General features: G+C 41.3%; 1 protein-coding gene across 1 annotated transcript in view; it reads right to left on the bottom strand.

Annotated features, from left to right (window-relative positions):
- Positions 1–23,369, bottom strand: part of SV2C (synaptic vesicle glycoprotein 2C) — a 230,082-nt gene that overhangs the window by 121,763 nt on the left and 84,950 nt on the right. The window contains exon 3 of the mRNA XM_089694228.1: positions 2,754–2,934. Within this exon, the coding sequence (XP_089550354.1) occupies positions 2,754–2,934 (181 nt within the window). The remainder of the gene's footprint in view (positions 1–2,753; positions 2,935–23,369) is intronic.

Raw genomic sequence — 23,369 nt, forward strand, 5'->3', positions numbered from 1 at the left:
CTCCAATGAGGATGGACTGACATCCGCTGTAAGGCTCAGACAGAGGTTCACTCATGGGTGTGGACTGTTCCGCTCATGGATGATCGCCGTCATTACGGGCGGAGACAGAGTAGAAAACCAAAGTGTGTCATGGAGAACATGACAAAGAACCACTACCCTACCCTTACAAATGTGCTTCCCCATTAATTTTCTGTGACAAGGCTGCTCCCATACCAACATAAGAGGTATCTATACAAAAAATTACTGACTGAAGTCGGGGGTGGTTAATGTAACAAACTAGCTCATCAGAGCTGGAAGCGGAGTTCTTCTTTTTCTTGTTCTTTTCTGTTTTTTGAGGTATTCCTGGATCATTCCTCACATCCCCCCCTTTCCAGTCCTGAGAGACAAACAATATCTCCTGACAGATGGTGGGGGTCAGCCCAGGAGAAACATTCCTGGTGGGGCCAGCAGTCCGGGGAAACTGTCACCTTTCTCACCTACGTCTGATAAGGCAGCATTTCTCAGAGGGCTGGGAAGCATTGACCCAAAACGGTGTAAGCCCACACATTATCAAACTGACCAGAGTAATTGCACATTCCTCAGGTCAACCGTATGTTTCATGTCCTGTATTATGAGGCTATAGTTAATCCTAGATTGTAAGCTCGAAAGAGTAGGGCCCTCTTACCCCTTGTGTGCTGTTTGATGTTACTGTACTGTTTCATGTATTGTCCCCCCTCTATTGTACAGCGCTGAGCAAACCCTTTGGCGCTATATAAACTCGATAAATAAATAAATAAATAAATACAGAGTTTCCCACTGACCACTCCCAAAACGTGTAGTCAGAGCCCCCCTTTGAGAGGGACTTTTAAGAAGAGACAAGTGAGTTAGAGCTAGTCACACACACACAGAGATCTCCCAGCAACATCGTAACAAAAGGAGATCAAGAAATCACCCTGCCCTATGACTTGGATCTGCAAACCCAGGCATATGGGCAAGTAACTTAACCCTGTAATCTTCTTCCTAGTTATCTCTTTGCTGTGTCTTTATATACATATATATATATTTTTGTGACATCTCTTTGTAAATATTTTATCGCACCTGTTTTGACCCTTTTAATAATAAATCTTTCTTTCTGAAAGTGTTAAACTGTTTCTAAGCGCTTACTTGCAATTCACGAATCCCTGCCTTTGAAGAGACGCTACTGTTTGGTATATCTCTGTATAACAGGTCCGCGGGCCATGCTATATAGATCAATATTTCAATCATTATAGTGTATATTTGATAACGGGAGTTTCCCAGTCTCCGACAAAAGTGGTGGTGGCAGTAGAGGGTTAGTTGCGTAATTAAACCGACCCAGTAACAAGCGCATTTAGGCTGCAGGCACCGATTGTAGTCCATTAGCTGGGCAATCGCTGTGCTGGGTGCAGCTGAGTGTGGCCTTGTTATGCACGTCACACCGCGGTTTTAGATCAGCCGGTCCTTCGGTCACGAGTTTGGTGAGAAGGTCTGGGGTCTGACGCTGTGGGCGTGACGTATTATTGTTAGTCGCGGTTGTGCGATTGTCGCATGTTGGTGGCGGGGATCGTGGATCCGTGACAGTTAACACTGGTCCTTTGCACAGTGCTAGCTTCAGTTTTTGAAAAGCTCTCTCTGCCTCTTTATTCAATTTTATCATGAGAATGTATTCTCTTTGCTGAGATCAGTAAGTGGAGCTGCTACAGTAGTAAAGTTAGGCACAAACCTTTATTAGTCTCTTACAAACCCTAGAAAGGCTGTAACCTGAGTTATTCACAAAGACTGTGGCCAGCTTTTAAATGCTTTAGTCTTGTCCATTAGAGGTTTTAGGACTCCTGCCCAATAATGTAGACCAAATACTAGGCTTCTTCCAGACCTACTGCACATTTTTTGGATTGCCTGTTAACTTAGCATTTAAGACTTGAATCTAGAACTGCCTGAACCTTTTTTAGGTGGAAATACCAGTCAAGACTAAAATGACATCACCGAGTGATCCCTACCTCCATGTTTACCTATCAATCGGCAAGAGATACTCGCCCAGTGACAGGTAGCCTATGGGCTACAACATTGGGCAGGGGTCATAAAGTATCTAATGGACAAAACTGAAACTATTAAAAGCTGGCTACAGTCTTTGTGAATAACACAGATTAGAACCTTTATAATAGGGTCTGTCTCTGCTACCTTAGAGACAGATTCAGTTGCTGCTATGCCTTCAAGGAAGCCTGGAAGGATATTGTAAGCTGTTGGATCTGCCGGGCAGTTAACTGTTTGGCTTCTTTCTGGTAAGCATTTACCACTATGAGCTGTTTTCACAAGGTCCTCCATATTGTTCAAAAATAGGTGTCTGTTTCTTTATGTCACTGGCCACGCACCAAGTTTTAAAGGGGACAGACACAAATGGTACAAGCAGAGGGTAAACCCTGCATGAGGCAAAGACACCCAGGAACAGTCCAAGAAGGTTTGACCTGCACCTGAAAATTTTACCTGTACAAGGCAGCAAACAAACACAGTTTCAATGCATAACACAACACATCTGCTTGTCTGAAGCACTAGCTCAGGGTTCCCAAAAACAGACAGCCATAATGAGGTTTGGCTCCCGGGTAAGATGTGGATCTTGGAATTAAAGATTTATTTTTACCCAAAGCTCTGCAAAGCCTCTGGGCCTCAGGACCAACACCAAGTCTATCATAATGTACATGTTTAGTTCTGTGACTTCTTTCACTGACTAAATATATATAGTAGAAAAAATGTCAACTTACCCAAAGCCAGAAAGTAATCGACAGACTAGAAATAATCCATATCCTTGAACAAAGGAGGACAGGAAGGCAAAGAATCCATTGACAGACATGCATATTAGTAGAGACTGTTTCCTCCCAACTTTGTCTGCTAGGCCTCCCCAAAAGAATGCTCCCATCATCATGCCCAGATAGACTATACTGCCTAGGGGAAAGAGACATAATAATTATTACAAAGTACATATGAAAATTAAAATAGCAGACTCAATAGTTCTACAATTTTCAAATATCATCATCTGTTCCCTCTGCGTAGCAAAATACACAGATACACCCATTACACCAACATACTAAATGATGCACTGTAGTTATTCTTACTATACATAATAGCTGATTAGTAGGCAAAGATGCCAGACTCCACCTGAAGATGGTTGTGCTACAACCCCTGGCAAAAAGTATGGAATCACCACTCTTGGATAATGTTCTTTCAATTGTTTAATTGTGTAGAAAACAAAACAAACACAGACATGCCTCAAAACTATTTTCACTTAACATTCCAATCTTTTGGCTTTAAGAAACACTTAAAAAAATAAAAAAGAAAGAAAACTGTAGTAAATTGCAACTGTTTTTGCAGATCAAGCAGAGGAAAAAAAGATGGAATCACTCAATTCTGAGGAAAATATTATGGAATCACCATGTACTTTGCAGTTCTAAAACAAACATCAGATTATATCTACTAATTAGTCTGTAGTTAAAAAAGAGTGCTTGCACACCTTGGTGAGCTTTTTCACCAAGCTGATTGATATGAATCATGGCTCCACCACAAGAGATGTCAGTTGAAACAAAAGAGAGATTTATAAAACGTCTTCAAGAAGGTAAATCAGCACGGAATGTTGCAAAAGACGTTGGTTGTTCCCAGTCAGCTGTGTCTGAAATCTGGACCAAGTACAAATCAAATGGGAAGGTTGTAAAAGGGAAGCGTACTGCTAGACCAAGGAAGACATCAAAGCGTCAAGATAGAATATGCCTTGCAAACAGAAAATGCACAACAAAACAAATGAGGAACAAATGGGCAGAAACTGGAGTCAATGTCTGTGACCGAACTGTAAGACAGTAATGGGATTTACATACAGAAAAGCCAAATGAAAACCATCATTAACACCTAAACAGAAAAAAACAAGGTTACAGAAAAGCAATCATGGACTGTGGATGACTGGATGAAAGTCATATTCAGTGATGAATTACGAATCTGCATTGGGCAGGGTGATGATGCTGGAAATTTTGTTTGGTGCCATTCCAATTAAATGTATAAAGACGACTGCCTGAAAAAAACATGCAAATGTCCACAATCATTGATGATATGGGGTTGCATGTCAGGTAAAGGTACGGGGGAGATGACAGTCATTGAAGGATGTGTCAGGAATGGACTCGCCAATAGTGGTGGGACTCACCTGCCTTGTGGGTTGCAGTTCCAGGGCTGGCCAGCGGGTGCTCTCAGCAACCAGAGGCTCATTCCTGCAATCAGCCAAAACACCTGAGGCTGATTGCAGGAGGTGCATATAAGGAATGACTAGGCCTGTGATCTGGGCCTTGGTGTATGTTTCCCATGAGCCCCTGTACCTGGTATCCTGTTCTGCTGACGATCTGATTTGTTGCCGACCCTGCCTGATCCTGACCTCTGCTGACTTCTCCTGTTGAACCCCTGGCTTGCCTGACCATCCTTCTGCCTGATCCTCGGTACCGCGCTGCCCACTACCTGCTGAACCTGGTTTGTGACCCCGACCATTCTCTGCTTGCTCCTCCAGTACCACGCTGCCCGCACGATACCGACCCGGCCTGTCTGACTATGCTTACTTCACCCGACGATCCATCCATCCCGCACGGATCACCTTTGGTAAGTCTGCCTGTCTCTTCCCATCAGACTCCGTTCCTGTACTCCCCTGCCATTACTCTCTACCACAGCCGGACGCACTCAGGGGTTGCGACCTGGTTCCAGTCTGCACCAAGTCCATCCCCACCATTAGGGGCCCTGGTGAATAGCAAGCTGGTACTTAGACCCCGCGCCCTGGGGAAATCCGTGCTGTGGGCTGCTAGAGACATTGCCAGGTGGCACCTGACAGTACCTTACGGCCTGCCTGACCATTCCACCTCTCCAGCCTGACTACGCCTGTGTTCTTGAAGCCTGCTACTTCCCTGTGTCAGTCCACACATTTCTGGTCATACCCGGATCCCTAACAGGATGTTTGGTGATGATGACATAATTTTTCAGGATGATAATACATCTTGCCATAGGGCAAAAGCCATGAAAACATTCTTTCAAGAAAGACATATAATGCCAATAGCATGGCCTGCAAATAGTCTGGACCTCAATCCAATTGAAAATCTATGGTCGAAATGAAAGAAAATGGTCCATGGCAAGGCTTCAACCTGCAAAGAGAAAGTTGGAGCCGGATTGATGAAGAATACTCTTTGTCGATAGTTAAATCCATGCCTCAGAGAATTCAAGCTGTTATTAAAGCCAGAGGTGGTGCAACAAAGTACTAATGGTGTACTGTAGTGGTTTTTTTTTTATGATTCCATAATATTTTTCAACAGAATTGAGTGATTCCATATTTTGTTCCTCTGCTTGATCTGCAAAAACAGTTGCAACTGACTACAGTTTTCTTTCCTTTTAATTTTTTTAAGTGTTGGAGTGTTGAATGAAAATAGTTTTGAGGCATGTCTGTGATTATTTTTTTTTCTGCACAATTAAACAATTGAATGAACATTTGCCAAAATGTAATAATACATTTTGCCCGGGGTTATAGTAACATTTGAAATTACAGCTCCTGGCAACTGGAGAAATTATTGGATTTTATAATTATTATGTTGCATTGTGGGGAAGAATGGGTCAGTAGTGGATCTGACTTGATATTCCTGGTAGAGTGAATCTCCTTGCCAGCACTTCAACCTTCAGGTTCTATTGCAAATTACTACCAGCACCGTATGTAAGAGATGCCTGTGGAACATCCTCTGACACACAGTCCAGAGAGTCGGTCCTGAAGTAGGATGTAATCAACATTGTAGATTTTAATTGGCAGATCATAAAACGGATGACAGGTGGCACAGTGGCTTAGTGGTTAGTACTTCTGCCTTGAAGTAATTGGGTCATGGGTTCAATTCCCAACCATGGCACCTCCTGCATGGAGTTTGCATGTTCTCCCTGTGTTCGTGTGGGTTTCCTCCAGGTACTCTGGTTTCCTCCCCCACTCCAAAGACATGCTGGTAGGTTAATTGGCTCCTGTCTAAAAAATTGTCATAGTTTCATCCCTGGCCATGTGGAATCTCCTGCATGGTAGGGGTTGGGGAAAGACCTGGCAACCTACCCTGCTGTAAAATAATTGCTAAGAGAATTCATGGAAAAAGTTGCTTACAAGTGACAGTCCATGCAATTGCCAAGGTTTGGATATGACTAAATAGATAGATAATGGATGACAGAAGCATTATGAGTGAAAATCTTGGTCCTCTTTTTAGCTGCAGTCTCCCACAGGGACAGACATCAATAATTAGACGTCCCCTAAAAATAATGATACATTTTTATATATTGCAAGCCCTGTAGGAGCCGCTTGTATCTTTCCCAGGCTTTCCTCTAGATCTTCTCCCGCAGCCAAGCACACCACATTTCCACATTTCCTATAGCCAGGAGCACACAACTTTCGCAATGATCAGTCTAGGGGTTGTAGTTTTTTTTTATTTTTATTTTGTTTTAGAACTGTGATAGGAAAGGGATATAGTAGGATACTCCGAATCAAACTATGCACACTTGAGGATAACTTGGTTTTCCTTAGTGAATTTGTGTAGCTGACTGTACAAAAATGGAGCGAAATACCTCTGTAGAAATACAGAAGAAATACATAGGTTAGGAGAGGAGGAGGATGTCATACTTTAAATGTGGTAATTTTTACAGGGCTGTTTGTCATATATAAGAAGCAAAACAAATGAAAGAATTGTCTTTTCCCCATGCAGATTCATTTCTCACAGCAATAATATCAGCGATCTGGAAGGTGTTGCTGAAAAGTAAAGGCAATTTTGTGCAATTGCTGGCTCATGGTTTGTTCATACGTGTTCCGCTTATCAGAGCAAGCAGCTGCTCCCAGTAAGGTCCCCTTATGACAGTACAATCCATTATTTGTGAGGACATCGTTTGCCATTTTTATGTTGCTAAATGCATAGCCAGCAGATCATGTAAGAAAACATTTACCTTTGTTAATACAGGATCCGCTACTTGCTATCAGACCTCCGTGATAAACATAAAAATAGTATAAATATACAGCTATTTTATCCTTATCAGTTGTCAAACAGAAACACATAATGTTTGCATAGGTAAATAAATACATGACAAGGATATGAGTGCAAAGCTGGCTAGTAGTGAAGTCTTTTATTCTGATCATTTGCATTTAAGTGGAATTGATACTGTATCTGTATATAAAGAATACAGCATCCCCTAACAGTATAGAGACATCGCAGGAGCTGCATAGAGGCTTTATGTGTAACAATGCAGGGTCTAATTGTCTACCAGTTTGAGATCCATACAGAAGCAAGGATCAGACCAGGTGGGATTTATCTAGGGGGTGATAGTGAGCACATCTAAATGTTAGACGTACTTGTTACAGCACACAGAGATTGCCAAAACAGATTTACTTTGTCTATGCCCAAATGTTTTTCGTTTTTTTTTTTATTTCATTGCAAAAAATAGATGGAAATGTAATTTAGTTTTATTTAGTTATCTAAATATATCTATATATATCTAAATATATTTTATTTGCAATTTTTTTTAACCTTTAATACCAGGCACTTTTACCCCCTTCCTGCTGAGGCCAGTTTTCAGTTTTTCTGTGCTGCCATTTGATATTTTTATCAAATTTTTATCATTTTTTGAAACAGATAGTGCTTTCTTTTGGGGGTATTTAATCACCACTAGGTGTTTTATTTTTTGCTAAACAAACAAAAACAGACCAAACATTTTGGAAAAAAAAAGTTTTTCTTAGTTTCTGTTTTTTTTTTTTTTTTGCACACACAATTTTGTAAATCATTAATTGTCTTTCTCACTGGTGTGCACTAATGGTTCCTGATGAGGCTGCACTGATTGGGTGACACTGATGGGCACTGATAAGCTGCACTGATGAGGCTGCACTGATGAGCACTGATAGGCAGCACTGATGGGCACTGATAAGATTGCAGTGATGAGGCTGCACTGATGAGCACTGATATGCAACACTGATGGGCATTGATTAGCTGCAATGATGAGGCTGCACTGATGAGCACTGATAGGCAGCACTGATGGGCACTGATTAGCTGCACTGATGAGGCTGCACTGATGAGCACTGATAGGCAGCACTGATGGGCATTGATAAGCTGCACTGATGAGGCTGCACTGATGAGCACTGATAGGCAGCACTGATGGGCACTGATAAGCTGCACTGATGAGGCTGCACTGATGAGCACTGATAGGCAGCACTGATGGGCACTGATAAGCTGCACTGATGAGGCTGCACTGATAGGCAGCACTGATAGGCACTGATAAGCTGCACTGATGAGGCTGTACTAATGAGCACTGATAGGCAGCACTGATGGGCACTGATAAGTAACATTGATGTGCGCTGATGTGCACTGATGGGGCTTCAATGATCATCAGGGCACTGATGATCAGTGCTCTGACTATCAGTATAAACAATGTACTGTCAGCCTTGCCAGTTATCAGCACTTCTTTCCTCACACAGACAAAGCGAATGAGGGGAGGACTTCCGATAACCAGCAAGTCTGTTTACATGTAACCACCTGTAACTGGTCACATAGGTCACAGAGCATGCTCAATATGCACCCCAGGGGGCGCATGGGAGGTACGTTCTTGGAGGACGTCCATGGACATCCTCCCAGAACTGGAGAAACTCGCTGTAGCCGTCTTTTAACTATAGCTCAGTAGGGAATTGGTTAAATATTCAGTTTTTTTTATAGTAGACCAGAGTTCCTAAATTACTTAGAAATGACTAAAATATGTATCTTTTTTTAAACAGTGTTTATTTCTTTCTAGTTGGGTAAAATGTAAAATATTGCATATTAATCCTTCAAATTTACAATTTGCATTTCATATTAGGCATGCCTGAGGCTACTCTTCACCACTTTACAAAGGTGTCTTAGTGCTATGCTGTGAAAAGCCTTAATATCTCATGTTATGAATAACCTTGGACATCCAGAGACCAAATTACACATATATGGCTGAATGTGTCAGAAGTCACCTCTTCCCAGACAGCAGATAAAGATTGTATCAGTTTTCAATTAGATCAAATACGTAAAAAAAAAGTAAGCAAGCGGTGCTGGGCTTTCTAATTAGAAAGATATAGTCCAGAAATAACCTCCTGCGCTCGAGTGTGATGTTTTAGAACTCAATGTACTATTTGTTTGTCCGGGTTGTAGGTATAGTGCAGATATGTCTTGCTGCCCCCAAGGACTGTGGGTATCCTTTCATCTCCTAGATTGTAAGCTCGAAAGAGCAGGGCCCTCGATCCCCTCATGTTTTGCATTGTATTGGTATTGTTCTGTCACATGTTCTGCAAACAAAGTACCTTAGAAACACATTGGGGTTAATTTACTAAAGGCAAATAGACTGTGAACTTTGTAAGTGCAGTTGCATTCTGCAATAGCATTTGTTCCAGCATGTGCAAGCAAAAATGCTGTTTTTGTGTATTCTTTCTAAATCGAAGCCTCACCCCGTTTATTAACCCCTTGACTCCGACATCACGCAAATATGCGGCTTCACGGAACTGGGCTTTTTTCTGTGGGGCCGCATATTTGCGTACCCGTCTTTGAGCTGGGAGCGCGCCGCACTGCACGCTCCCAGCACAAAGACCGCGGTGTCACTAAGAGCCCCAGGTCCCGTTCTAACGATCGGGACCCGGGACTCCCGATTCCGGGTCACATGATCGCTGTGATAGCCTCTGATCAGTCACTGAGCAGCCCGGCCCCCTTGTTTTTTTTTCTCTATGAATGGAGGAGAGATACAGTCAGGTCCATAAATATTGGGACATCGACACAATTCTAACATTTTTGGCTCTATACACCACCACAATGGATTTGAAATGAAACAAACAAGATGTGCTTTAACTGCAGACTGTCAGCTTTAATTTGAGGGTATTTACATCCAAATCAGGTGAACGGTGTAGGAATTACAACAGTTTGCATATGTGCCTCCCACTTGTTAAGGGACCAAAAGTAATGGGACAATTGGCTTCTCAGCTGTTCCATGGCCAGGTGTGTGTTATTCCCTCATTATACCAATTACAATGAGCAGATAAAAGGTCCAGATTTCATTTCAAGTGTGCTATTTGCATTTGGAATCTGTTGCTGTCAACTCTCAAGATGAGATCCAAAGAGCTGTCACTATAAGTGAAGCCAGCTATCATTAGGCTGAAAAAACAAAACAAACCCATCAAAGAGATAGCAAAAACATTAGGTGTGGTCAAAACAACTGTTTGGAACATTCTTAAAAAGAAGGAACGCACCAGTGAGCTCAGCAACACCAAAAGACCCGGAAGACCACGGAAAACAACTGTGGTGGATGACTGAAGAATTCTTTCCCTGGTGAAGAAAATACCCTTCACAACAGTTGGCCAGATCAAGAACACTCTCCAGGAGGTAGGTGTATGTGTGTCAAAGTCAACAATCAAGAGAAGACTTCACCAGAGTGAATACAGAGGGTTCACCACAAGATGTAAACCATTGGTGAGCCTCAAAAACAGGAAGGCCAGATTAGAGTTTGCCAAACGACATGTAAAAAAGCCTTCACAGTTCTGGAACAACATCCTATGGACAGATGAGACCGAGATCAACTTGTACCAGAGTGATGGGAAGAGAAGAGTATGGAGAAGGAAAGGAACTGCTCATGATCCTAAGCATACCACCTCATCAGTGAAGCATGGTGGTGGTAGTGTCATGGCGTGGGCATGTATGGCTGCCAATGGAACTGGTTCTCTTGTATTTATTGATGATGTGACTGCTGACAAAAGCAGCAGGATGAATTCTGAAGTGTTTCGGGCAATATTATCTGCTCATATTCAGCCAAATGCTTCACAACTCATTGGACGCCGCTTCACAGTGCAGATGGACAATGACCCAAAGCATACTGCAAAAGCAACCAAAGAGTTTTTTAAGGGAAAGAAGTGGAATGTTATGCAATGGCCAAGTCAATCACCTGACCTGAATCCGATTGAGCATGCATTTCACTTGCTGAAGACAAAACTGAAGGGAAAATGCCCCAAGAACAAGCAGGAACTGAAGACAGTTGCAGTAGAGGCCTGGCAGAGCATCACCAGGGATGAAACCCAGCGCTGGTGATGTCTATGCGTTCCACACTTCAGGCTGTAATTGACTGCAAAGGATTTGCAACCAAGTATTAAAAAGTGAAAGTTTAATTTATGATTATTATTCTGTCCCATTACTTTTGGTCCCTTAACAAGTGGGAGGCACATATGCAAACTGTTGTAATTCCTACACCGTTCACCTGATTTAGATATAAATACCCTCAAATTAAAGCTGACAGTCTGCAGTTAAAGCACATCTTGTTCGTTTCATTTCAAATCCATTGTGGTGGTGTATAGAGCTAAAAATGTTAGAATTGTGTCGATGTCCCAATATTTATGGACCTGACTGTATATTGTATCTCTCTAACTCCTGGCATAGAGGGAAAAAAATGTTTGTAAAAAAAAAAAGATAAATAAATATTGAAAAAATAAAGAAAAAATACCCAGATCACAGTTTGATCTAGTTCAGTGCCAGGGTTGTTTGGGTCAAGGTCAGGGTCAAAGGTCAAGGTCAAAAGGTCAGGGTCAACGGTCAGGATTTAGTGTCAATGTTAGTGTCAGAGTCAGTGTGTTTTAGGTAAAACAAAAAAAAGACAAAATCAAAATGCGCACTATTGTTTCTGGGCTGTACTACGGGTACAAACAACAAATAACATACACATATATGGTATCGCTGCAATCGTCAAGAGCTGGAGAATTTATTTTGGGTTGTTGTTTGCTGGTAGGTTATGGTAGTAACAAGAAACACACAACTAAATAAAAAAAATGTTTTTTTTTTTACTATTTTGGGCCATTTTTCCTTTGATAATAAAAAAAATCAGGAGATATCCATTACCATTTACCACCAAATGAAAGCCCAATTTGTCCTGAAAAAAACGCTGTATAATTCACCTGGATGTACAAAGTAGTTGTGATGTACAGTTTTACTAACACATGTCAACATTGCAAAATTGTGCTTAGGTATTTAGATTTGTTTTACCCTTAGGCGTGAAGGGGTTAAGCTTTGGAGCAAATGCTCTTGAAGAGTGCAACTGCACTTAAAAAGTGCACAGTCTATTTGCTTTCAGTAAATCAACCCCATTGTATTTATTTGCTAAATATTTTGTATAATTAACAACAATATATAAAATATATAATTATACATATAAAAATATAAAACTGACTAGAAACCATATTAGTTTTCCTTTAAGTTTTTTTTTTTCCGCTCTAAAGACACAGGTCGCTTTTTTGTTTTTACAATTACCCAGCTTACCTTTTTATTTACAACTAATTCAGGCAAAATCAAGTGGTATAGTCTAAAGTGGTATAGTCTAAAGTGGTATAGTCTAAAGTGGTATAGTCTAAAGTGGTATAGTCTAAAGTGGTATAGTCTAGGTATTTTGCAGATCATTGCAGCTCAGAAAATGTAGCTTAAATGCAAACTTCATCAAACTGACTGCTTATTCTTTTAAAGTCTTCTTTATTATTTATGGGATACTCGCAACCTCTAAATTTACAGACCTCACAAAGAAGATAAAATGGATCTATTTAATCCCTTTTCAGACAGTTAATACCAGACTTTCCCCAGAGTTGCAAACAGGAATTTTCAAACTGGCTTGGTTCAGACATTCTAGGTATTTTGCCTAACAGCCAAGTGAGGAAACACAGAAAATATTTTAATGCAAGCTATTAAACTACATATTTCTGTTTTAATGTGTTACTAAACCCAGGACCCTGCATTCACTATATCTGGTCTCCCACAGTACACAACATGGAAATGCAATTACTTTAGTAAACATAAACTGCTAAATACCTTTTCTCATCAGCAGTATATAATAGCAGTCTTGTAACTTTTATCAGTTTACAGCCAAGTACTGGTTAAAGCCTTTTAGGAGGAGTTTTCATTCTCCTCTGACTGTCCTATGAGGCTGTATGACCCCTGACCTTCTGTCTGGACAGTGCTGATTGGCCCTGTGCTGACCACATTCACCCTCTCCCCCCAAAAAAACTCTCTAGCAAAGACACCAAATTGAGCATGTGCAGAGTGTCTCCTAGGGCTCTGTACTATCAGTAGATAGGTTGGGACTGTGGAAGAAGGGGAGGTTCAGAGAAGACAGGACCAAACAGCCTTTTTACGCAATGCAGAGGGTTTACCCCTTAGGTTCCACAGTGAGTATAACAAGTATGCTTTACTGCATATACAGACTGAATTTACTGTTGTGGGTTTAGTAACAATTTAAACATGTATTTATTAAAAAAAAATGACCCAAAGGGACGGGTAAACGTGCTTCTTTGTGACCTACTGTAGGAAGCTCCAAAGTAAAAGAAAGAGGAGTAGGGGAAGGAGGACACTAATTTTTCTCTTTTAATCATTAGGGCTCAATACTTTAAGTGGACCCTACAAGAAAATTCATAGTCTATTCAACTTGGAGCCCCAACCCTGCCAAATATTCAACGCCAGCCAGTGTTAACCTGCCATTGACACTTGAGAGTAGAGTATGTAGGTGATTTTGAGGCTTTTTTTTACATGTTTGGTGAAGTACCACACAGGAGCTTCTTTTTTTAATATGGGAGTGCCTGAAAGATGCATGTAACATGCATTTTTGCACTTTTTTGTGTGTTCCCAGGCTACAAGCACATCAATGCTCAAATGTGAATAGGGACTAGCTACAAAGTGTGTGTAAGGTGTGAATGGGGGCCTAGGCAGAAATGATCCTATAAACTGAGAGGTCATTCCTTCAAAGCTACATAATACAAAATGGTAATAAGGAGCTTACAATGTTTTTTATTACATTTATTTTTTCTATTTAAAGCTGAACTCCGGATGCAAATTCATATATGATGTATGTTATTTAAAGGATAAGTTCACATTTCAAAACATGTTACAACCATATTCAGGGTGTAAGATGTAACATGTTACTGCTCCCGCCCCAATCCCCCATTGTGAAAGCTAGCAGGGGATCTTCTCCCCCCTGCTAGCTGTCACAATTTTTAAAAACCGCGGTCCTGCAGGGATCCGTCCGCCTTGCCATGTTATTCATTTACAGAGTTCTGTGAATGAGAAACTACTAGTCCCGACAGCCTTTGTAGCTGTTGACTTGTAGTTCTCAATGAACTACCCTGGCACTGTTGAGTGCTCTGGTAGTTCTTTGATTCTTTCTGTCAGTGTAAAACTGTCTACTCGTATGATGTACGAACAGACAGATTACGTTGACGGTCTGCAGGAGACCTGCATGGCACCAGCAATCTACTGATCCCTGGTGCAATGCTCTCCAGTCTCCTAAAAAAAAAAATAGTAAATGCACATATTTTTACCTGCAAAAAAATGTGTATGTATTTATTTTTTCTTAAAAGGTGAACTTATCCTTTAATGCAATTTTGACTAGTTTTGATTTGGTATTAGCCTCTTGCAGTCCATTGTACAACAAAGCTCAGGCTTGGTAAGGGAGAAGCAGCACAAAAAGCCAATCAGCTTTGCTGCATGCTCACATGAAAGAGAGTGCATTGTAAGGAGGAAAAAGCATGGTAACAGACAGATGACCTCATTATCTACTACTTTTTATTGCACTGTCCAGTCACAGACAGGAGAAAAGACAAGACCAGTAACTGTTACTTAACTATAGTAGGGAAAAATCACATCTCCTTACCAGCCATACAGGGCTGTGCTGTGTGGCAGAGCTGTGTAGATCTGCAGACTGGATATAGCAGAAGACAAATCTTCCAGTATCTATCAGGCTCCCATATGTGTAGTGATCTGTGTAGTTAGCTGTTTGGCCGGTGTTCCGCAATAAACACATTTTAGATAGTGTGCCCAAATGGCTAAACTACTAATCTATATTCACTGCTCAAGAAAATTAAAGGAACACTTTGAAAACACATCAGATCTCAATGGGGAAAAATATCATGCTGGATATCTCTAATGATATGGACTGGGTAATGTGTTAGGAAATGTAAGGATGCCCCATTGTATGATGGAAATGAAAATTATCAACCTACAGAGGGCTGAATTCAAAGACACCCCTAAAATCAAAGTGAAAAAATGATGCAGCAGGCTCGTCCATTTTGCTGAAATTTCATTGCAGCAGCTCAAAATGATACTCAGTGGTTTGTATAGTCCCCATGTGCTTGTATGCATGCCTGATAATGTGGGGGCATGCTCCTAATGAGACGACAGATGGTGTCCTGGGGTATTTCCTCCCAGATCTGGACCAGGGCTTAACTGAGCTCCTGGACAGTCTGTGGTGCAACCTGGTGGCATCAGATGGACTGAAACATGATATTCCAGAGGTGTTCTATTGGATTTAGTTCCTGCGAGCGTGGGGGCCATTCAATGGTATCAATTCCTTCATCCTCCAGGAACTGCCTGCATACTCTCGCCACATGAGACCAGGCATTGTCATGCACCAGGAGGAACCCAGGACCCACTGCACCAGCATAGGGTCTGATAATGGGTCCAAGGATTTCATCCTGATACCTAATGGCAGTCAGAATGCCATTGTCTAGCCTGTAGAGGTCTGTGCATCCCTCCATGGATATGCCTCACCAGACCATCACTGACCCCCCCACCAAAATATTCATGCTGAATGATGTTACAGGCAGCATAACTTTCTCCACGGCTTCTCCAGACCCTTTCACGTCTGTCACATGTGCTCAGGGTGAACCTACACTCATCTATGAAAAGCACAGGGCACCAGTAGCGGACCTGCCAATTCTGGTGTTCAATGGCAAATGCCAATTGAGCTCTATGGTGCCAGGCAGGGAGCACAGGGCCCACTAGAGGACGCTGCGCCCTCAGGCCACCCTCATAAAGTCTGTTTCTGATTGTTTGGTCAGAGGCATTCACATCAGTGGCCTGCTTGAGGTCATTTTGTAGGGCTCTGGCAGTGCTCATCCTGTTGCTCCTTGCACAAAGGAGCAGATACAGGTCCTGCTGATGGGTTAAAGACCTTCTACAGCCCTGTCCAGCTCTCCTAGAGTCACTGCGCACCTCCTGGAATCTTCTCCATGCTCTTGAGACTGTGCTGGGTGACACAGCATACCTTCTGGCAATGGCACGAATTGATATGCCATCCTGGAGGAGTTGGACTACCTGTGCAACCTCTGTAGGGTTCAAGTATTGCCTCATGCTACCAGTAGTGACACTGACCCTAGCCAAATGCAAAACTAGTGAAAAACAGTCAGAAAAGATGAATAGGGAAACAAATGTCAGTGGCCACCACCTGTAAAACCATTCCTGTTTTGAGGGTTGTTTCATTGTTTCCCATCTAATGCACCTGTTGTTAATTTAATTAACATCCAAGCAGCTGAAACTGATTAACAACCCCCTCTGCTACTTAACTGACCAGATCAATATCCCAGGAGTTTAATTGACTTGATGCTATACTCTGATTAAAAAGTGTTCCTTTAATTTTCTTGTGCAGCGTATAACCAAAGTACCTACGGTGCGGGTGACATTCCAAGTTTCAGCTTGCATCATTTCAGAATGCAATATAGAAAAATCTTGGAGCCCCTTGATAGTAATCTAGAAGATTTCTATTTTCCATGGTGGCTCCCATATTTATGTCTATCATTATTTATGCACAAGTTAATTTTTTGTGTCAGGTTTTTAATTCTAATGATAATTTACAGAACAAATAAGCCTTTCTGCAGTGAGAACTTGACGAAGCACTTAATTCAACAGTGTATTATGTAGAAAGAAAGACGTGACAAGGTGTAGGCTGCACCGTGACAATAACAATCGCAAAGGGAATAGAGCTTCTTGGCAAGTACAGTAATTACACAGCCCACAACTGCTGTCAAATTCCTTTTCAGAAGTTCTCTTAAAATAAGAAAGTTTTGGGGAATTTTGCAGAATACAAACTTCCTGCTGTTTTAACTGAAGTAGCAGTCATTTGTAAAGGGTCCTTTAAGTCTAACACCCATAACCTAACTCCAAAAACATTATTTGACTGATGCATTCTGAATAATAGAAAGAGAAAAGGTCACTCTCTGCATCCTGGCATTGTTAATGAAGGATTTCGGTATTGAATTCCTTCTATTTCCTGGCTCTTCTCTAGAGCTGAACTCCAGACAAGCAGCTAAATTAAATACTAATATGAGAATAGTTATATCTACTAAGGGATCTGTATTTCTGTCTATGCAGTCACAAGATCTACACAGCCCAATCCTACCTTGAAGTAAAGGGGATCTGAACTTTCTCTGCTGTAGTTTCACTTTCGCTTAACATTCTCCTTCAAACCCCTGCCCTGTGACTGGACAGTGAAACAAGAAGCAGCATGCCGATTATGCCATCTGTTACTCTTCTGTCTTTGTTACTAAGCATGCTCCTTGCACTGCAGCACACCTGATTGGCTCCTTATGCATAATTTGTCTTCCTCTCTCTGAGTTCTGCTGTACAGTAGACTGCAAAAACTTGAGACCAGGTCAAATTCAGATACTTACATTGTTGTTTTGAAAAAATTACATTTTCAAAATGACAATTAAGTCATGATGAAGGCATCAAAAAGCTGAAACACGTGGACTTTTTGTATACTGGATTTTACTCCCATTGAATTAAATAAAGGATGTTCTATGCTGTGAAGACACCTAGTTGCCTATTATCTGTGGTTTGATTGCACGTTTGGCAGCGTGTGGGGGCTGTGTTTCGGGCACAGGTGGAGTTTCCTTCTTCTTTCATTGAAGTGTATAGATAGTGGCACTCACTTGTATTCTGTTTGTACATATTAATTAACAGAGAGCTGCATTAATTTGTGTTTTCATATCTGTCTGAAAACGTGAGGAATGACATTCCTGGCTTCCTTTTTGAAAGTCACGACTTATTGTATGTGTTTCTATAAATTTAATTTTCTGATTTTTATAAATATGTTTATTATTTTTTAAGTGCTACTGTTACTTTGCCCATTCAGGCTTGTGACAGTAATTTGAACTCTGGTCTAGCTTAGGGGTGTCTAGTTTAGTCTAGGGGTAATGTAATAGAGAGAATTACTTATGTCAATCTTTGGTCTTGCAGGCTTCATCCCTCCAGTTTTGGTATTGATGACCAGTTCAAGGAAGCTGCTCCTTTTCTCCATGACCCTTCCCTTCTTGCCAACATCATCACATGCAATGTGAGCAGGCGCTCATCATCATGTTTAATGCAGGAACAACGGGCACCATTGGTCCTGTATTACACATGCTTGCTGGTCCTACATTGGTCATAATGATGTCAAAGGCCCACCAACATTCCAGGGCAGGTCAGAAGACTGGAGCGCTGGCTGCAGCGGGATTCAGTGATAAAATACTGTATGTATTAGTCTCTGTTACATCCTCCTAGACTAAGCAAAGAGAGGAAGGCACCCGCATGCCATTTTTTAAGCTGATTTGAGTGGAATTTTTTCACAGATCCCAGTGGAGAGATCTCTGCACTGGAAGTACAAGGTTTGCACACTTACCACCCCCATTAGAATGGGAATATATTCTCCTTGTTGTTTTTTTATTTATCTTATATCATGTAGTAGGAGCAGGTGAAAATCTGGGAGCACCCGTTTTGTATTGCAAACAGTAGGAATCCAACCTGGGCAGTCACTATAGCTGGGATATCTTCTTCCTGGAGCTCCCCAGAGATAAAAGGTTCCAGCTGGTGACTCAGCCCCTAACAAGAATTAAATTTAATTCCATGGATGGAAAGCAGCAAACACCTCCTTTGGCAGCAAGTTGTATTTTTTTTGGAATTGCAGGTGGTGCATTTTACATGTTAATTGAACTATTACTTTATTTTCCTTCTTGCCAAAAGGGACCAATATTCTCTTCTAATTGAAGCAGTTTCTAATTAAATGTTCTCATTTGGTTCATAATGTGTAAATGCACCCTTATAAACTGAAATTGGACCCACGTTGTCATCTGAGCAGGTTGTTTTGCTAATGTATGGTTTAGAAAGAAAGGATTCTGTTTTAACAACGGTTTTCTTAAAGTAACACACATTACTGCTTTACATGTACTGTTTTACATCTCAGTTATGTTTTATATGATATTTCTGCAATGTGAAATCAACTGTACTTTTTTATGCCACTTTTTGTTAGTCTTACAACTGTACTAAGGGGTATTTCACCTGAACCAAAAGATGACCCTTCTTCAGGAAAGGTATATATCGTCCCCAATTTTACACAATCTCATAGGCACTGGAGGACGAAATAACCGAAGGTCTCCTGTGTAAGAATAATATTTCCCACCCAATTCAATTACTGCCCAAGTGCAAACACGTGTTTATCATGTTTAGATACAGGTGAAAAGTGAGTCAGACAATGAACACTCCCTGCACTCAGTCCAGATAGTGTCAAGAGGAAATGGAGGAAGTATTATACATGTCTGTGTTGGTCAGGCAGGGAGTGAAGGAGATGCAGACAGGCCGATACAACTTAAACCTAGCAAACCAGGATTACAGTGAGAACCCCATGAAAAATGACCCCCAATTCTCTTCTGCTGTAGAAGTGAGCAATGCACAGATGTTAAATAAATGGGCACCTATGTTCCAGGAGGCCTTTTCACATCAGCACAGTCTGCGCAAAAGTTATGTCTGTTGCTGCACATATTACTAAAGGTACCTATAGACATGCAATAAAATATCCAATTTGGCTGTTTTCAACTTTGGTCGCGTGATGACCTCGACCCATTTCCATGGCACCACCTGCCTGGAGTTTGCATGTTCTCCCTGTGCCTGTGTGGGTTTCCTCTGGGTACTCCTTCCACATTCCAAAGACCAGCATGCAGCTTAATCCTGTTTAAATTGTCCCTAGTATGTGTATGTATGAATGTAAGTTAGGGACCTTAGATTGTACACCCTTTGAGGGTTAAGGACTGAGGTGAATGTACAATATATATGTAAAGTGCTACATAAATTGATGGCGCTATATAGGTACCTGTAATAAATAAATACATTTATTATGAAGAGGAACAGTCAACCAGACCTGTACTGATTACTTTTATTTCCCCCTTGATGATTTTCCTACAAACCACTTCGATCCCAGGTCTTAGACATTAACAGAACACTCTATGCTGCTCTTTCAACAGAGTCCCTTGAGGGAAGTAGGATTATATCTGCACCATCAACCTCCTTTTAAAGCCTGTGGATAGCATAAAGTTAATGTGACCAAACGTAAACAGTGCCTATCGTAATAACGGTACTGAAGTGCAGGCACCTTGTTATGCCTGCAAGTACCGGTAAGTTTTCAAATCAATACTATTGGATCCTAGACCAAAGTTGTCAAGAGTTTGTCTCATACCCTCCTGATGCAAAGCTCCGCCTTTATTACTCAACAGTTGCATACCACAGCATCTACAACTATTGCACCTAATATGCTGGAAAATACTAGCATGAAATGATGGCCAAGCTTGTTGCTCATTCATACATCTTTTGTCTTCATTACTAGTGTTACATAGGCTTTTTAACTCTACTGACTATCTGAATCAATTGATTGCCTGATAAAATGCATGCTATACAGTATGAGGTCAGTCTTACTTTCTCTTTTCTGCTTCACCATTAAATGTGCCTTCTGTTTTCTTCCTTACATAGTGGTTCTTTGTATTTCCATGAAATGTGTTTCTGAATCTCAACTGGCCACTAAAAGGAAGGCTTATGGCAACTAGATGCAAATTACAGAGCCTGAATCTCACCCACTGGACAACTTTTCTAAACAGTGGTTATATTTTATTGGATGTTCCCCAGGCAATTTTCCAATTAGGATTCAGTGCACCTGTGCAGTTTCTAGTGCCAGCTCCTTGTAGCTAAATACAGAACAAAATCACCAACAATAAATAAAGTAGGTCTAGAAAAGAGTCATGATGAAAAAATACACCCTTTACTTTACAGTGGTTCTAAAGGCAAGCTTTTTTTTACCTGAAAGCAAGGATAAAGTCATTTTTCTTGATTTATACCTACAGGTAAGCCTATAATAAAGCTAACCTGTAGGTACAGTGCACAGTTTAGGAAATATTTACTTTTAGTAGCACTGGTAAATTCACCGATGCATGCAAGCTGTCCATTGAGAGAGCTGTGCTGCAGGCATGACTCCCATGTGCATGCACGGGATTGACGTCACCATGTCTCGGCCATTCAAGTGGCTGGAGCCCGCAAACCCGGAAGGAAGACCGGGTGAAGATGGAAGCCCTGTCAGCGGTGACAGCGCACTGCTGGAAGGCTTCGTTTCAAGGTAAGTCTTTCATAATGTGCTAGTATGCGGTGCATACTAGCACTTTATGCTCTTAACTTGCAGGGAGTTTTTTTTTTTGCTATTTTTTGCAATTTTTTACTGCTTTAATACATTCTCTGCATTAAGTAAAAAATGTCTTAGCAGTTGTATCAACCTCCTAGAATAATCTGATATTGTACAACTATAAATGCCCTAGTTACATAGTTAGTCTGGCTGTAAAAGGACAAAAGTCCATCCAGTTCAACCATAAAAAAAAAGAAAGTTATAAGCCTATACCCACAGTTGATCCAGAGGAAGGCAAAAAACAAACAAAGCACGATCCAATTTGCTCCTGCAGGGGAAACAAATTCCTTCCTGATCCCCCGAGAGGCAATCAGATATTCCCTGGATCAACTTTTTTTCTTAACAATTGTCTTTTATTCAGAAAGAAAAAGCAGAATATATGAACAAGAATGAGCTACAAGAAAGCATAGCATATTATCATATCATGTAAACTTTACCTATAAATGTTAGTAACCAGTTATATTCTGTGTATCTAAGAAATAATCCAGACCTTTTTAAAAGCAATCCACTGAGCTGGTCAGAACCAACTCTTGAGGGAGTCTATTCCACATTTTCACAGCTCTCACTGTGAAGAAACCTTTCTGTATTTGGAGATTAAATTTCTTTTCCTCCAGACATAAAAAGTGCCCCCTTGTTTTCTGTGAAGACCTTAAAGCAGAGCTCCACCCAAAAGGGGAAGTTCAGCTTTAAGTACTGCTCCCCCGCTCCCCATTAAGGATTGGCACCTTTGGGGGGGGAGTGGGTACCCAAATTTAACATGTACCTAAATTTGACATGCACCCACTCCCATTTCCGGCCCGATCGCCTAGGCCAAGCGTAGGCAACCTGCAGCTCTCTAGCTGTTGCGGAACTACATTTCCCATGAGGCATTGCAACACTACAAAACTGACAGTTACAGCTATGACTTGCAGAGGCATGATGGAACTTGTAGTTGCCTACCCCTGGCCTAGGCGATCAGAAACGGAAGGTGGCCTCCCTCCCTCCCTGTAGTCTTTTTGGACACATGACAGGTCCCAGAGGACTACAGGACCATTCAGGAAGCGCAGTGCTACTCGCACATGCTCAGTGGGTACCCAGCTGTGAAGCTGTAAGCTGTCACAGCCGGGTGCCCACACTGAAGATGCCAGCCTCCTGGAATCCAGGACGGCCGGTGAAACGGGCTGCGGGGGACACACCACAGGACCGAGGGACAGGTAAGTGGCTGTTTTTTAAAAGTCAGCAGCTACAGTTTTTGTAGCTAATGACTTTTATTTTTTGACAGGTGAGTGGAACTCCGCTTTAAGGTGAATAATTCTACACTGAGTTTACTATATGAACCACTGATGTATTTATACTGTATGAAAAAACTGTATTTCATAGTTAGACTCTGCCAAGTTATATAAACATGGTGAATGAGATTCCTGCTTTTATTTACCAGGGCAATACGGAAGATGGGGGGCCCTACACTACACCGAGGAGCTGCATACATATTTTCATTTTCCTTAGGCATCCCCTTTAATGCCACACAGGTTCAGTCCAACAGACAGCTCCCGGTCACAGTAAAAGCATCTCACTAAAGCCTCTTAAATAATATTATTATCAGCCACAGCTGAAAGTGCTTAGAGGCTCTGTTCTCCTATCAAGTATAAAGTTGCCTTCATAATACCGTTTGGTCAATAAGGACATTCTCCTGCTGCGACTGTCCTCACCGATATGACTTTCTCTGCAGATTGAAATGGTTTCCTGCTGAGATAATGATTAGGACAGGTTGATGAATCTATTTCACCAAAGAGAATTGGCTTCTATGTACAAATTCAATGAAATCTTACTGCAGTGAAGCCTAAGATAGCTGAGACAATATATTTCCTTTTATCTACCCAACAACACTGTGTGAGTGAGTCCATCAAGGTTTAATGAAATTCAAGCCACGCAAATGTATCTACCTGGCAAACAAGAGGCATAAATATGAAAATATTGTTTTGCTTCACCTACATTCTCACAGAGGTAGAACAGCATTGGGCTGAATGATGACACTTTTTTATTTCCATAAATTACTGTCAGGTGGATTTTATGTTGTTTTCTTCTTGTCTTAATGCGAGATC

The sequence above is a fragment of the Staurois parvus genome, unplaced genomic scaffold, assembly GCF_062004578.1.
Source record: "Staurois parvus isolate SC_StPar_1 unplaced genomic scaffold, SC_StPar_1.0 ptg000656l, whole genome shotgun sequence".
Taxonomy (NCBI): Eukaryota; Metazoa; Chordata; class Amphibia; order Anura; family Ranidae; genus Staurois; species Staurois parvus.